Source organism: Rhinatrema bivittatum, chromosome 2, assembly GCF_901001135.1.
Source record: "Rhinatrema bivittatum chromosome 2, aRhiBiv1.1, whole genome shotgun sequence".
Taxonomy (NCBI): domain Eukaryota; kingdom Metazoa; phylum Chordata; class Amphibia; order Gymnophiona; family Rhinatrematidae; genus Rhinatrema; species Rhinatrema bivittatum.
The window spans coordinates 818,759,049-818,773,727 of NC_042616.1; the positions used below are offsets into that span (position 1 = coordinate 818,759,049).

The 14,679-nt window shown below is 46.8% G+C and overlaps 1 protein-coding gene across 1 annotated transcript in view; it reads left to right on the forward strand.

Annotated features, from left to right (window-relative positions):
* The window catches only part of MROH1 (maestro heat like repeat family member 1), a gene marked incomplete in the record, with an annotated part of 402,473 nt that overhangs the window by 349,914 nt on the left and 37,880 nt on the right, over nt 1-14,679 (forward strand). The window contains 2 exon segments of the mRNA XM_029592292.1: nt 3,175-3,333; nt 3,636-3,770. Coding sequence (XP_029448152.1) covers nt 3,175-3,333; nt 3,636-3,770 — 294 coding nt within the window.

The following is a 14,679-nucleotide window of genomic DNA, read 5'->3' on the forward strand; positions in this document are numbered from 1 at the left end:
AGGCCAAACAGGTGGATAAAGGAAGAGCGGGATCTGGGGGTGACTGTATCTGATGATCTTAAGGAGGCCAAACAGGTGGATAAAGGAAGAGCGGGATCTGGGGGTGATTGTATCTGATGATCTTAAGGAGGTCAAACAGGTGGATAAAGGAAGAGCAGGATCTGGGGGTGATTGTATCTGATGATCTTAAGGAGGTCAAACAGGTGGATAAAGGAAGAGCAGGATCTGGGGGTGATTGTATCTGATGATCTTAAGGAGGCCAAACAGGTGGATAAAGGAAGAGCAGGATCTGGGGGTGATTGTATCTGATGATCTTAAGGAGGCCAAACAGGTGGATAAAGGAAGAGCAGGATCTGGGGGTGAATGTATCTGATGATCTTAAGGAGGCCAAACAGGTGGATAAAGGAAGAGCGGGATCTGGGGGTGCATGTATCTGATGATCTTAAGGAGGTCAAACAGGTGGATAAAGGAAGAGCGGGATCTGGGGGTGACTGTATCTGATGATCTTAAGGAGGCCAAACAGGTGGATAAAGGAAGAGCAGAATCTGGGGGTGACTGTATCTGATGATCTTAAGGTGGCCAAACAGGTGGATAAAGGAAGAGCAGGATCTGGGGGTGACTGTATCTGATGATCTTAAGGAGGTCAAACAGGTGGATAAAGGAAGAGCAGGATCTGGGGGTGACTGTATCTGATGATCTTAAGGAGGTCAAACAGGTGGATAAAGGAAGAGCAGGATCTGGGGGTGACTGTATCTGATGATCTTAAGGAGGTCAAACAGGTGGATAAAGGAAGAGCAGGATCTGGGGGTGACTGTATCTGATGATCTTAAGGTGACCAAACAGGTGGATAAAGGAAGAGCGGGATCTGGGGGTGACTGTATCTGATGATCTTAAGGTGGTCAAACAGGTGGATAAAGGAAGAGCAGGATCTGGGGGTGACTGTATCTGATGACCTTAAGGAGGCCAATCAGGTGGATAAAGGAAGAGCAGAATCTGGGGGTGACTGTATCTGATGATCTTAAGGAGGTCAAACAGGTGGATAAAGGAAGAGCGGGATCTGGGGGTGACTGTATCTGATGATCTTAAGGTGGTCAAACAGGTGGATAAAGGAAGAGCGGGATCTGGGGGTGACTGTATCTGATGATCTTAAGGAGGTCAAACAGGTGGATAAAGGAAGAGCAGGATCTGGGGGTGACTGTATCTGATGATCTTAAGGAGGTCAAACAGGTGGATAAAGGAAGAGCAGGATCTGGGGGTGACTGTATCTGATGATCTTAAGGAGGCCAAACAGGTGGATAAAGGAAGAGCGGGATCTGGGGGTGACTGTATCTGATGATCTTAAGGTGGTCAAACAGGTGGATAAAGGAAGAGCAGGATCTGGGGGTGATTGTATCTGATGATCACAAGGTGGTCAAACAGGTGGATAAAGGAAGAGCAGGATCTGGGGGTGACTGTATCTGATGATCTTAAGGTGGTCAAACAGGTGGATAAAGGAAGAGCAGGATCTGGGGGTGATTGTATCTGATGATCTTAAGGTGGCCAAACAGGTGGATAAAGGAAGAGCGGGATCTGGGGGTGACTGTATCTGATGATCTTAAGGTGGCCAAACAGGTGGATAAAGGAAGAGCGGGATCTGGGGGTGATTGTATCTGATGATCTTAAGGTGGCCAAACAGGTGGATAAAGGAAGAGCGGGATCTGGGGGTGACTGTATCTGATGATCTTAAGGTGGTCAAACAGGTGGATAAAGGAAGAGCGGGATCTGGGGGTGATTGTATCTGATGATCTTAAGGAGGTCAAACAGGTGGATAAAGGAAGAGCAGGATCTGGGGGTGATTGTATCTGATGATCTTAAGGAGGTCAAACAGGTGGATAAAGGAAGAGCAGGATCTGGGGGTGACTGTATCTGATGATCTTAAGGAGGTCAAACAGGTGGATAAAGGAAGAGCAGGATCTGGGGGTGACTGTATCTGATGATCTTAAGGTGGTCAAACAGGTGGATAAAGGAAGAGCAGGATCTGGGGGTGACTGTATCTGATGATCTTAAGGAGGTCAAACAGGTGGATAAAGGAAGAGCAGGATCTGGGGGTGACTGTATCTGATGATCTTAAGGTGGCCAAACAGGTGGATAAAGGAAGAGCAGGATCTGGGGGGTGATTGTATCTGATGATCTTAAGGAGGTCAAACGGGTGGATAAAGGAAGAGCAGGATCTGGGGGTGATTGTATCTGATGATCTTAAGGAGGCCAAACAGGTGGATAAAGGAAGAGCAGGATCTGGGGGTGATTGTATCTGATGACCTTAAGGTGGCCAAATAGGTGGATAAAGGAAGAGCGGGATCTGGGGGTGACTGTATCTGATGATCTTAAGGAGGTCAAACAGGTGGATAAAGCAATGGTAAAAGCCAGAAAGCTGCTTGGCTGCACAGGGAGAGGAAGGGTCAGCAGAAAAAGGGAGGTGACACTGCCCCTGTATAGGTCCCTGGTGAGACCTCACTTGGGATACTGAGTACAGTTCTGGAGACCCCACCTTCAGAAGGATAGAAACAGGATGGAGTCGCTCCAGAGGGAGGCTACTAACATGGTCAGTGGTCTTCAGTCTAAAGCACATGGGGAGAGACTTAAAGATGTAAACATGTACAGCCTGGAGGAAAGGTGAGAGGGGGAGATAGGATAGAGACATTCAAACATCTCACAGGTTTCCATGCACAGGAGCTGAGCCTTTTTCGATGGAGGGGTCTGAAATGAGGGGTCATGGGATAGACTCTGGAGTAATCTTAGGAAATATTTTTTTACAGAGAGGGTGATTGATGCATGGAACGGCCTCCCAGTGGAGGTGGAGGAGACAGACAGCATCTGAATTCAAGAAAGCATGGGATAGATACAAGGGATCTCCGTGGCAGTGGTGGGAATTGTAAATCTAAGTTAGTTGGGCAGATGGACAGACTGGATGGGCCATAGAGCTTTATCTTCCATCAGCTTTCTATGCACATCATCTTCCCCCTCCTTAATCTTTAGGTTAAGGGGGGGGGCTGCTCTGGGCTGTTTATTCTGGGCCTCCCACCACTCCCTACTAGGGTCAGGGTCATCCGTGACTGTGAGTGTGGAGCGGGGCCGCGCATCTGAAACGTTTCCCAGGAAGCTCGACCTTTAGCTGCTGACCTTGTGTCTTTGCAGGAAGACGAGGCCTTGCGAAAGTCTTCCAGTCTGCTGTTTGGCAACCTGACCAAGTACGGCCACAGCCACGGGGAGGAAGACGTCTTTTTCGAGCAGATCTTGAATGCTCTCATCACCTTCTTACTCCACCTGCAGGATCCATCATCCGAGGTCGTCAGAGTAAGAGCCGCTCGCGTTGGTTAAGTCCGAGCTGCCAGGCCTGGGGGCGGATACGGAAATTTAATGACCGCCTGCATTCCCCATAAGGCTCAGGCCCGGTTCCCCCCCCCATGTGTAGCTCAGTTACCGTTATTGTTTTGAGCGTGTAAATAACTGAAGGTTATGTGCGGGACAGTGTGGGATGAAGGTCACGGTTATCCAGGGGTGATGCACTGTGTGATCTCCCGATTCCGTGCGGTGACCATCTCTGGGGTCGCCCTGCTTTCCTGACGCAGCCTTCTCTCTCTCTCGCTCTCTTCCAGGCCTGCAAGTTTGCCCTGCGCATGTGCACGCCCAACATGAGCTGCAGCGAGGTGAACGCCATGTGCCAGAAGCACCTGCACGAGGCCCGAGCCCTGCACTATGGGGAGTTCCTGAACAACGTCTGCAAATACCTGGTGAGAGCACCCAACTGCTGCCTGCGCCAGCTCCGGCTTCATCCTCTTCCCGCAATTCTTTCTTCTGTTTTGTTGTTTGGATTTTAATTTTCAAAACTTGTACTTAAGGGCAGGCTCCCTGTGCCAGAAGGGTCCCAAGCTAAGTCTGTCCCTGAGGCAGTGGAGGGTGTGAAGACGCTTGCACAAGGTCACAAGGAGCGGCAGTGGGATTAAAGGCACCAAGGAGGATGACCCTCCAGATTTTAGAAACCTGTATCAATTATTTTAAACTGGATCTGCTTATTACTGGGTGCCCAGCGAAGATTAAACAGGAACAGGGACGCATGGGCCCTTAAAATCAACCAGGCAGCAGAATAAAGCAATCCCTGCAGGGGATGGACAGCGGACGCAGGAAGGGCCCACAGGCAGTGCATTGCAATAATAATCCAGAGCAGCAGTAATGGCAGAAGTGTCCGAAAATCATCTCCGTCCAAAACGAGTCTTAAATGCCTAAGCAAAGGCCGTTTGTAAGAACCCGCCCTGCAGACCTGATGTACTCGAGGCTGAGAATCTAATAGGAAAGCCAAATTGTGAGCCTCTGGTTTACAGGGCAAGTCCTTTCCCGTCACGGGAAGGGATGAATGCGCCGTTCTTGCAAATATCCAGAATCTTTGGAAAAACAAATGAGGTCAGGCTTCTCAGCATTTTAATTTTAAATGATTTTCACGCATCCAAGTGCTGACAACACGAAGACCTGCAGCTACCAAGCTTACCTGCACCAAACAGTTCAATGCATGCTGTGCAGCCCCAAATTTCCTTTGTTCACCTCTGAGGGATGCTCCTCGTCCTTCTTTACAGCTCTCAACCGACCCTCTAAACTGCGAGTTTCTTGTAACACAGTTTTGTCTTCTGCTGCTACAAAAGAAATAATTCCCCGCTCATACCAGCCCTTGCCGTGTGCCAGGAGAGCATCGGAGTCTCCCTGTGTGCTTCATCCCCTTTTCTCAGCAGGAATTCCTGAAAACCCTGATCCCTTTACAAGGAGCGAGGAAACTGCCTTGAGGCTTGGAATCAGTTGGATGAAACCCCCTGCGTGTCCCAGCCACACCAGCGCATGATCCGATATTTCTAGGGAGCCATTTTCTCTTAAGAACAGACAATCGATACGGGAGCTGGTGGCATGTACTCGAGATATATGAACAGATGCGATACCCATCGGATGCAAAATCCGCCGTACATCTACCCAGCCTAAATAGCACTCAAATGTGAGACCCCCCCCTTCTGTACCCAAATCTCCCCTCACTTGACACCTTGACAATCTGTCTACGGTGTGGTCTGTTACACAATTAACTAAAGGTGGTCCCTGCGCATTATCAGCCAAGACGTTTACTGTGTAGGTGAAAAATGCTGCTGATAATTATTAGGAGCATAAACATTACAAATATGGAGTCTCAACAATCAATACAGACCTCCCCGCCTCGTCTTCCATTACCCTATTGATTTGAAAAGACATCTGCTAACCTCTGGAAGCTGCCGCTCCCACCATGTGGGGAGAATACCTGTCCTACCCACACGTGGTAATTTTTGGGGGTGTTCTTTCTTTAGTCGAGTCTTCTGAAGGAGAACAATGTATATTTTATATCTTTCAAAGACAGAGAGCCCATGCGGACACATTCCATGTCCAATAGGGGCGAGTCAGAGAGCGTCTCTGTCTGGAGTCGCCCCTATCCCCAGATGTGTTGTGTTTTCCGGCTCAGGTTCCCCAGCCCCCAGACCTTGTGATAAGGAAATCTAACACCGTTAAACCCTTTTGTATCTTACGCCTCTGCCTTGCTACCTACTCCCTTCCCTCTCCCTCCCTCTCTCTGTACCTATTTTCCCCCTCCCCACCGCCGTATTCCCTCAAAAGAGGAGCTAGAGCTCGCACATCACATGTGGCATCCCCTCCTCCCAGAGATCATGTCAGGCCAACACCAGATGGCCATCAAATAAGAGAGAAGAAAAAGAGGAAAAAACAAAATCAAAGTCTGCTTCTTCAGTATCCACCAACCTCAGGGTTTTGTATCGGGCTACACCAAGCCCAATGCATGGCCAAACACGTTAACAGAAAAAAGAGAAACCAATCCGATGTTCAGTGGATACATTATACCGCCGAAGCGTCGCCCATCCGTCACTGCGAAGTCTTACGTTCACTTGTCAGCAAAAAACCGACACCAGCCCGTCATAAATGTTCCAGCTAAACCCGATATGCCCTCAGATATTCTTTAAAAACCGAACAAAAAACGTCCGTGCAGCTCCCACTTCATTGCCTGCAGTAATGTTCAATGTAGTCGGATATTTATTTATTTTTATTTAACTTCTTTTACTATACCGACACTCAAGACCAGGTCTTATCGTACCGGTTTACATTAGAACAAGGGGAAAAATCAATTAACGTATAAGTGGAAAAGAGAAGTTACATTAAAACAGGGAGAGTAAAAACATGGATGTCAGAAGATAGGACAGAATTAAGTAATTGAACAATAAGTTAACAAAATTACAAACTATAAATTAACATAAAACAATAAATTAATAATACAGAAAACATGGATTATAATCAGCGGAAATATACATGGAAATATATATATATGGAATATATACAGCTGGAATATACATGTTATGTCAGATGGGAGGAGTGGCGGGGGTGAGGGAAAAGGGTGGGTTGAGGATGTGAGTGGAAAAGGGAAAAAAGTGAAAAAAGTTTGGGAGTGCGGGGAGGGAGAAGGGTGGGTTGGAGGTTGAGAGAGAGTTGGTTAATATGGAATCCTTCAACGATAGGCTTGTGTGAACAGCCAGGTTTTAAGTTTTTTTCTGAAGGTTAAATGGCATTGTTCCTGGCGTAAGTCTTGAGGAAGCGAATTCCAATGTAGGACACCATTTGCAGTGCAAATGGTGTCTTCCTCTCCACAAACCTAGCACATGTTAGTGTAAAAGCTTTCCTCTGAGCGGATACTCTCGTGGAGTAGGCCTGAAAACCCAAGATCGCATTGCCGTCACGTGTCGCGTTTCTATTTCTCCTGTGTGCCGGTATTTTCTATTCACTTTCTGGACTGAATTAAGAGATTCTGCCACGACGGCTCGGGGCCTCTTCCAAGCCGCAGACTTCAGCCCTGATCCGTGAATGCGCTTAATTTGCAGCTCACCGTGTTTATTTTCTCGGCCGAACACGCATGGCGACCGTTTCTTCAGCACATCCACCGAATCCACTTCCCGAGTGCCGCGAAAGGTTCCTTCTCCTCGAATAGTTCTCTAGCTCTCATCCGATTTGGCCGCTTGTCTGTCCTGCTCGGTTAGTAGAGCCCACATTCTGCATTTCTAAAACATTTGTTCGATCGTCAAGCCGTCAGCCTCGCTCCTCTGCTTCTTGCATTCTGTTTGTCGATTCTGCTGTCAGCTGATCAGTTTCATCAAACTTTTCGTATATCTTCTCAAATTTTGCTTAGAGCCGCCAGCACTGCCGTGGCAACGTCCGTTACCTGTTGGACTCTGTTTTTCTGGGGACGGTGGGGCGCTCAGAGCCGCAGCCATCTTAGCATAAGTACTCTTTCCTCACTTATTTGGTCAGGCCACCCTCGCTTGGTGAATACTTCTAAATCAACAAAAATAATAATGCCAGGAATTGCAATCTCCTCTGGGAGGTAGAGTCCCAGAGCACTGCAGGAGCACATCCTACTCTTCCATCGTGTCGCTTGATCTGTCCAGCAATGAATTCCAGAGCTTAATTGTGCATTGGGTGAAAAATAATTTTCGCCTTTGTTTTAAATGTGCTATTTGCTAACTTCATGGAATGACCCCCTAGTGCTTGCATTATTTGAAAGAGTAAATAACCGATTCACATCTACCCGTTCTAGACCTCTCATGATTTTAAACACCTTTATCATATCCCCCCTCAGCCGTCTCTTCTCCAAGCTGAAAAGTCCTAACCTCTTTAGTCTTTCCTCATAGGGGAGCTGTTCCATCCCCTTTATCATTTTGGTTGCCCTTCTCTGTACCTTCTCCACCGCAATTATATCTTTTTTGAGATGCGGCGACCAGAATTGTACACAGTATTCAAGGTGCGGTCTCACCATGGAGCGATACAGAGGCATTATGACATTTTCCGTTTTGTTCACCATTCCCTTCCTAATAATTCCTAACATTCGATTTGCTTTTTTGACTGCCGCAGCACACTGAACCAACGATTTCAATGTGTTATGCACTATGATACCTAGATCTCTTTCTTGGGTTGTAGCACCTAATATGGAACCCAACATTGTGTAATTATAGCATGGGTTATTTTTCCCTATATGCATTACCTTGCACTTATCCACATTAAATTTCATCTGCCATTTGGATGCCCAATCTTCCAGTCTCACAAGGTCTTCCTGCAATTTATCACAATTCACTTGAGATAAAACTACTTTGCTTAATTTTGTATCATCCGCAAATTTGATTACCTCTTTCATCTGTGAAAACAGACCTTTTAATCTTACTCTGTTTCCTGTCTTTTAACCAGTTTCCAATCCACAAAAGAATATTACCTCCTATCCCATGATTATTTAGTTTTCTTAGAGGCCTCTCATGAGGGACTTTGTCGAACGCCTTCTGAAAATCCAAATACACTACATCTACCAGTTCACCTTTGTCCACCTATTTATTCACCTCTTCATAAAAATGAAGCTGATTTGTTAGGCAAGACTTCCTTTGGGTAAATCCATGCTGACTGTGTCCCATTAAATCATGTTTGTCTAAATGTTCTGTAATTTATTCTTTATAATAGTTTCCACAATTTTTACCGGGACTGAAGTCACTCACTGGGCTATAGTTATTGTAGAATGTCTTGGCAGGTTTATATCCCTTGGATCCGCAGGCCAGAGAGCAGTTGCATTTCCCTACGTTGGATGCCATGGTGTGTTCTGTCATGAAACGTAGAGGGTGGTGCGGCACTGAAGGATGCTCAGGAGAAGAGGGTATAGGCTATCCTAAAGCAGGCCTTTCAGGCAGTGACAACGAGCTTGCAAAATGCTTCTTGTTGCATCTTGGTAGCTCAGACTACCTTATGTCTTTGTCAAGTATCTGGTAGCGCTGAGTCTGATCTTAGACCTATGGTAGAACCGGGGCCGCTGCCTTAGCTGATGCGGGCTGTGACTTGGTTCGTACAGCCAGAGTTGCTGCTTCAGTTATTGTGGCCAGGCAGCAGCTGTGGCTGTGCAACTGGTCCGCGGATACTATTTCAAAGTCCGATCTTACCAAGCTGCTCTTCCAAGGGCAGTGAATTGTTAAAAATGGCAAGTAAATGAGACCCAGGATCCTTGATTGCGAGAGGACAAGAAACCCATTGCCCGTTTTTTTCAGGCGAGTGGCCACTCTCGAGACTACCGGTGTTTTCAGCCTTATAGGGAGGCTCTTCCCAGAGATCTCATCGCTTCCGCAGGTCTCAGACCTTTCGCACCCGAGGACCTCAAAAGATGCGGGCTCCGGATTTGGAGCTCCTCAGTCTTCCCAATGAAGGTTTGCAGGCTTAACTGTTGGTGCAGCAGATAAGTGATCACCTAACCCATTTTTAGCACAGATGGGTCCAGATTACTTTGGAACAATGGGTTCTTGAAGTGATTTGGGACAGGTATGCTGTAGAATTTCTTTGCATTCCTGTGGATGCCTTCAATGATTCTCCATGCAGCTCTCAGAAGAAAGTAGAAGTGGAAATGACATTACAATGGCTGTTGAATCTGAAAGCTGTGATTCCTGTTCCCAAATCACAGTGAAATAGGGGCGTTATTCCATTTATTTTGTCATGCCCAAGAAGGAAGGGTCGTTTTAGTCCATACTGGATCTCAAGGGTGTCAACCAACATTTACAAATCACACATTTCAGGATGGAAACAGTGTGTTCTGTCATAATGGCTTTTCAATAGTGGAGTACCTCACGGCTCTGGATCTGATGGGGGCGTATCTGCATATTCCCATCAATTTCAGGCCTTGCCTTTCGGACTATTCCAAGATCATGGTGGTGGTAGTGGCGGCCCTTCGCAAGGAGAATATTCTAGTTCACCCCTATCTGGATGACGGGTTGATTTGAGCCAAGACAGTGGAAGAGAACCTTCACACTTCCTGCAGGGTGGTTTCCTTGCTACAGGAAGTAGACTGGGTGGTGAATCTGGCCAAGAGCAATTTGCAGCTGTCTCAGACCCTGGAGTATATTGGGGTTCGATTCAATACACAGCAGGGCAGAGTATTTCTACCAGAGTCTTGGATCCACACATTGATGCTGTGAGTTTGATCCCTGCGGAACTCTGTTCGTCCAACCATTATGATCTTATCTATAGGTCCTGGGATTGATTGCTGCCACATTAGATGTGGTTCTCTGGGCAAGGGCACATATGCGCCATCTTCAGCATACATTGCTTTCCCAATGGAGTCCACAGACGCAGAGCTATGTGGTGAGGCTGCTTCTTTCATTAGAGGTGAGATCCCAGTTGGACTGGTGGTTACATGCGGATCATCTCAGGAAGGGAATTTCCCTGACTATGCCAGAGTGGTTGATACTCATAACAGATGTGAGCCTCCTAGGCTTGGGGGCTCACTGTCAGGAGTTGGTGGTACAAGAATGCCGGAATGCATCAACAGACTGGAGGCATGAGTGGTTTGGTTGGCATGCCTATGGTTGGCCAAGCAGCTAGAGGCTTGGGTGGTCCAGATAATGTCTGATAATGCGACATCGGTGGATTATATCGGGGTGGAACCATGAGTCAACATGAGTCAGAGGAGATAAATGTACTCATATTATGGGTGGAGCAGCATCTCCTAAGCATAACCGCCTCTCTCATTGCTGGAAAGGACAATATTAGAGTCAGTTTCCTCAGTAAAAGAAACTTGGACCGAGGAGAATGGGAGCTGGTGAACCACTGGGGCCTACCGGATCTAGACCTGTTGGTGACCTTCAACAACTCAAAGGTTCTACGCTTCTACATGTCGCAGGCGGGACCCAAAAGCAATGGCATCGAAGCTCTTATTCAGGAGTGGCCACATGGCACCCTTCTGTATGCATTTCTACCTGGTCACTGATAGGCAGGCTGGTCCAGAAAATTGCAATCAAACTAACACTGACCTTTTAGTGACTCCGGATTGGGCTTGATGCCATGGTTCGCTGATCTCCAGAGACTTCTGGTGGGAAGTCCCCTCAGGCTACCGCCTCAAATGGATCTGTTATGTCGGGCCCATTCTGCATGAGGATCCGGGTCGATTCTGTCTTACCATTTGGCCATTGAAAGAGTTCAGTTGTTGAAACAGGGTTTTTCACTTGCGGTAATTTCACCTCTTTTTCGGGCCTGGAAATTTTCTACTTTTCTAGCCTATGTTAGAGTTTGGAGGGACTTTGAGGCCTGGTGTTCTGAGTGAGGTACTCAACCACTCAAGGTGGATATTCCTTTCATTTTTGAATTTTTACAAGATGGCTTGCTTAACATTTTGGCCCTTAACACCTTGAAGATTCAAGTTGCATCCCTGGCATGTTATAGGGGGAGAGTCACTGGAGGGTCTTTGTCTTCCAATCTGTACATGTCCCATTTCTTGCAGAGAATTAAGTATCTTCACCCCCCCCGTTGCAGCTTTCGGTGTCTCTGTGAGACCTTATCTTGGTCCTCGGGTTTTTGGCAGGTCCAACTTTTTGACTGCTGCATACTCTCTCCTTGCGGCTGCTTACCTTGAAGACAGTTTTCGTTCCTTGGATTTCAAGCATCATTTACTGCGGTACTTGGAGATGATGAAAGCTGTTCAGAAGTTTGATTGCTTGTTTGTGCTCCATAGTGGAGGTAAGCAGGGAGCACCGGTGATACGGGCAACGATTATCTGCTGGGTTAAGGAAGTCATTACGGCAGCCTATTTAGCTGCTGAGGTTGCCGTGCCGAAAGAGATTAGACCACAAGGGCTCCGGCAGTATTGTGGGCAGAACTTTGTTATCACTGCTGAAATTTGCCGAGTGGTGACATGGTCATCTTTGCTCACCTTCTCCAAGCATTACCACTTGGATGTTTGGGCTAGGAAGGACGCCACATTTCCACGAGCGGTATTGAGTGGATCGCTGGCAGCCTCCCACCCTTTTCAAGATTAGCTTTGGTACACCCCACTCGTGGGGACTGACCTGCCCAAACACTGAGGAAGGAGAAATTACTACTTAGCTGATAATTTCCTTTCCTGTAGTAAGAGCAGATTAATCCTTGACCCCCCCTCATCTGCCAGTGTTTAAATTGGTGGTTAGCCTTTCTTTGGGCAATCTACGCAGAGTATGATTCCTGCCCTTCATTGAAAACTGGTAAGTGGCTTCTCTAGCCCTTAGTTTGCTAGATATGCTCCTTCTTTTGGCTGAGTTCATTGTTCCTGTTGGTTGAGAAACACAACTGGTTAGCTGTTGATAATAATGTTCAAGTATAATCAGTTTGTCCACAGTTTGGCTTTTCCAGAGAATTCTGGCGGGCTGATGTCGGGGCAGGACTATATGGCCGTGACGTCAGCTTTTGCTCTGTCTCCATCTGCTGGCAGAGGTGCATAACCCACTCGTTGGGATTGACCTGCTCTTACTAGAGGAAAGGAAATTATCAGTTAAGTAGTAATTTCTCCTTTTCTCTCATTAGTTTTAAATGTATCACCGAGTAACTTACCTAGTAAGAGCTCTTCAGCCTGGAGAAGAGATGGTGAGAGGAGATATGATAGAGGTCTATGAAATCATGAGTGGAACGGGTAAATAGGGAACAATTATGTACCCATTCCAATAGTACTAGGACTAGGGGACGTGCCAAAAAGCTACCAGGTAATATATTTATTCAAATCAAATAAAGCATTTTTTCACTCAGCGCGCAATTAAACTGTGGAATTTGTTGCCAGAGGATGTGATGAAAGCTGTTAGTGTATCTGTGTTTAAAAAGAGTCTGAAAAAGTTCCTGGAGGAAAAATCCATAAACCACTGTTAGCCATGTAGACTTGTTAAGCCACTGCTTATCCCTGGTTATGAGCAAGAAGGATTACCTCTATTCTTTTGGATTTTGACAGGTTCTTGTGACCTGGATCGGTCACTGTTGGAAACAGGATACTGAGCTGGAAGGGCCTTTGGTCTTGACCAGTATGACATCTCATATCTTCTTCTAATGCTCAATAAAGCCATTATGACCAGCTGGAAGAAGGTCCATAAATCAGTATAACAGGGATAGATATTTTTTAAACTCTTTATTTAAACGACAGAAACAAGCATATAGCAATATACAGACTAACAAATTTGACCCCCTCCAACAGGACGTGCAGCGTCCCACCATATATCATTGCATTGATCACAGCCTTTCAAACGAGCAAGCACAATGTTCAGCAGCTCCCCTCAATACACTGACCCTCTCTCTCTAAATACCTCCCACACCCCAGCGTAAATATTCGACTTCTTCTGTAACAGAATGGATAGACTTTTAAAATATTCTTGCTAGAATGCCACACTCTTGGACAATGAATTGCTTTGCAATATGCAGAGTGAGCCCTGGACTGATAGAGTAACTTCACCAGGAAAATGTGCCAAACTACAGTCCTAACACCAGAATCCAGTGAAGAATATTTCAGGAAGATTAGTTTCACTATTCTTGTCTTGTCTGCCACCAAATCCAATGAGTACTCTTATTAACTCCTTAAGCTTATGCATTTACCTTTAATTCCAGAGAGATAAATCATATTAAGATAAAATCTGCACTATTATTTCTAGATATTTATGTTTAATTAATTTATATAACCCGATCAGTTCTCCATTTAAAGTAGTCAACAATAAAAATAAGATCCTTAGCTGTGGGGAAGTGAAGGATAAAGCCTGGGATAAGCACAGAGGATCCTTAGCTGTGAGGGGTAAAACCTGGGATGAGCACAGAGGATCCTTAGCTGTGAGGGAGGTGAGGGGTAAAGCCTTGGATAAGCACAGAGGATCCTTAGCTGTGGGGGAGTGAGAGGTAAAGCCTGGGATAAGCACAGAGGATCCTTAGCTGTGAGGGAGTGAGAGGTAAAGCCTGGGATAAGCACAGAGGATCCTTAGCTGTGGAGGAGTGAGGGGTAAAGCCTGGGATAAGCACAGAGGATCCTTAGCTGTGAGGGAGTGAGAGGTAAAGCCTGGGATAAGCACAGAGGATCCTTAGCTGTGGGGGAGTGAGAGGTAAAGCCTGGGATAAGCACAGAGGATCCTTAGCTGTGAGGGAGTGAGAGGTAAAGCCTGGGATAAGCACAGAGGATCCTTAGCTGTGAGGGAGTGAGGGGTAAAGCCTGGGATAAGCACAGAGGATCCTTAGCTGTGAGGGAGTGATAGGTAAAGCCTGGGATAAGCACAGAGGATCCTTAGCTGTGAGGGGTAAAGCCTGGGATAAGCACAGAGGATCCTTAGCTGTGAGGGAGTGAGGGGTAAAGCCTGGGATAAGCACAGAGGATCCTTAGCTGTGAGGGAGTGAGGGGTAAAGCCTGGGATAAGCACAGAGGATCCTTAGCTGTGAGGGAGTGAGAGGTAAAGCCTGGGATAAGCACAGAGGATCCTTAGCTGTGGGGGAGTGAGAGGTAAAGCCTGGGATAAGCACAGAGGATCCTTAGCTGTGAGGGAGTGAGGGGTAAAGCCTGGGATAAGCACAGAGGATCCTTAGCTGTGAGGGAGTGAGGGGTAAAGCCTGGGATAAGCACAGAGGATCCTTAGCTGTGGGGGAGTGAGAGGTAAAGCCTGGGATAAGCACAGAGGATCCTTAGCTGTGAGGGAGTGAGGGGTAAAGCCTGGGATAAGCACAGAGGATCCTTAGCTGTGAGGGAGTGAAGGGTAAAGCCTGGGATAAGCACAGAGGATCCTTAGCTGTGAGGGAGTGAGGGGTAAAGCCTGGGATAAGCACAGAGGATCCTTAGCTGTGAGGCAATGA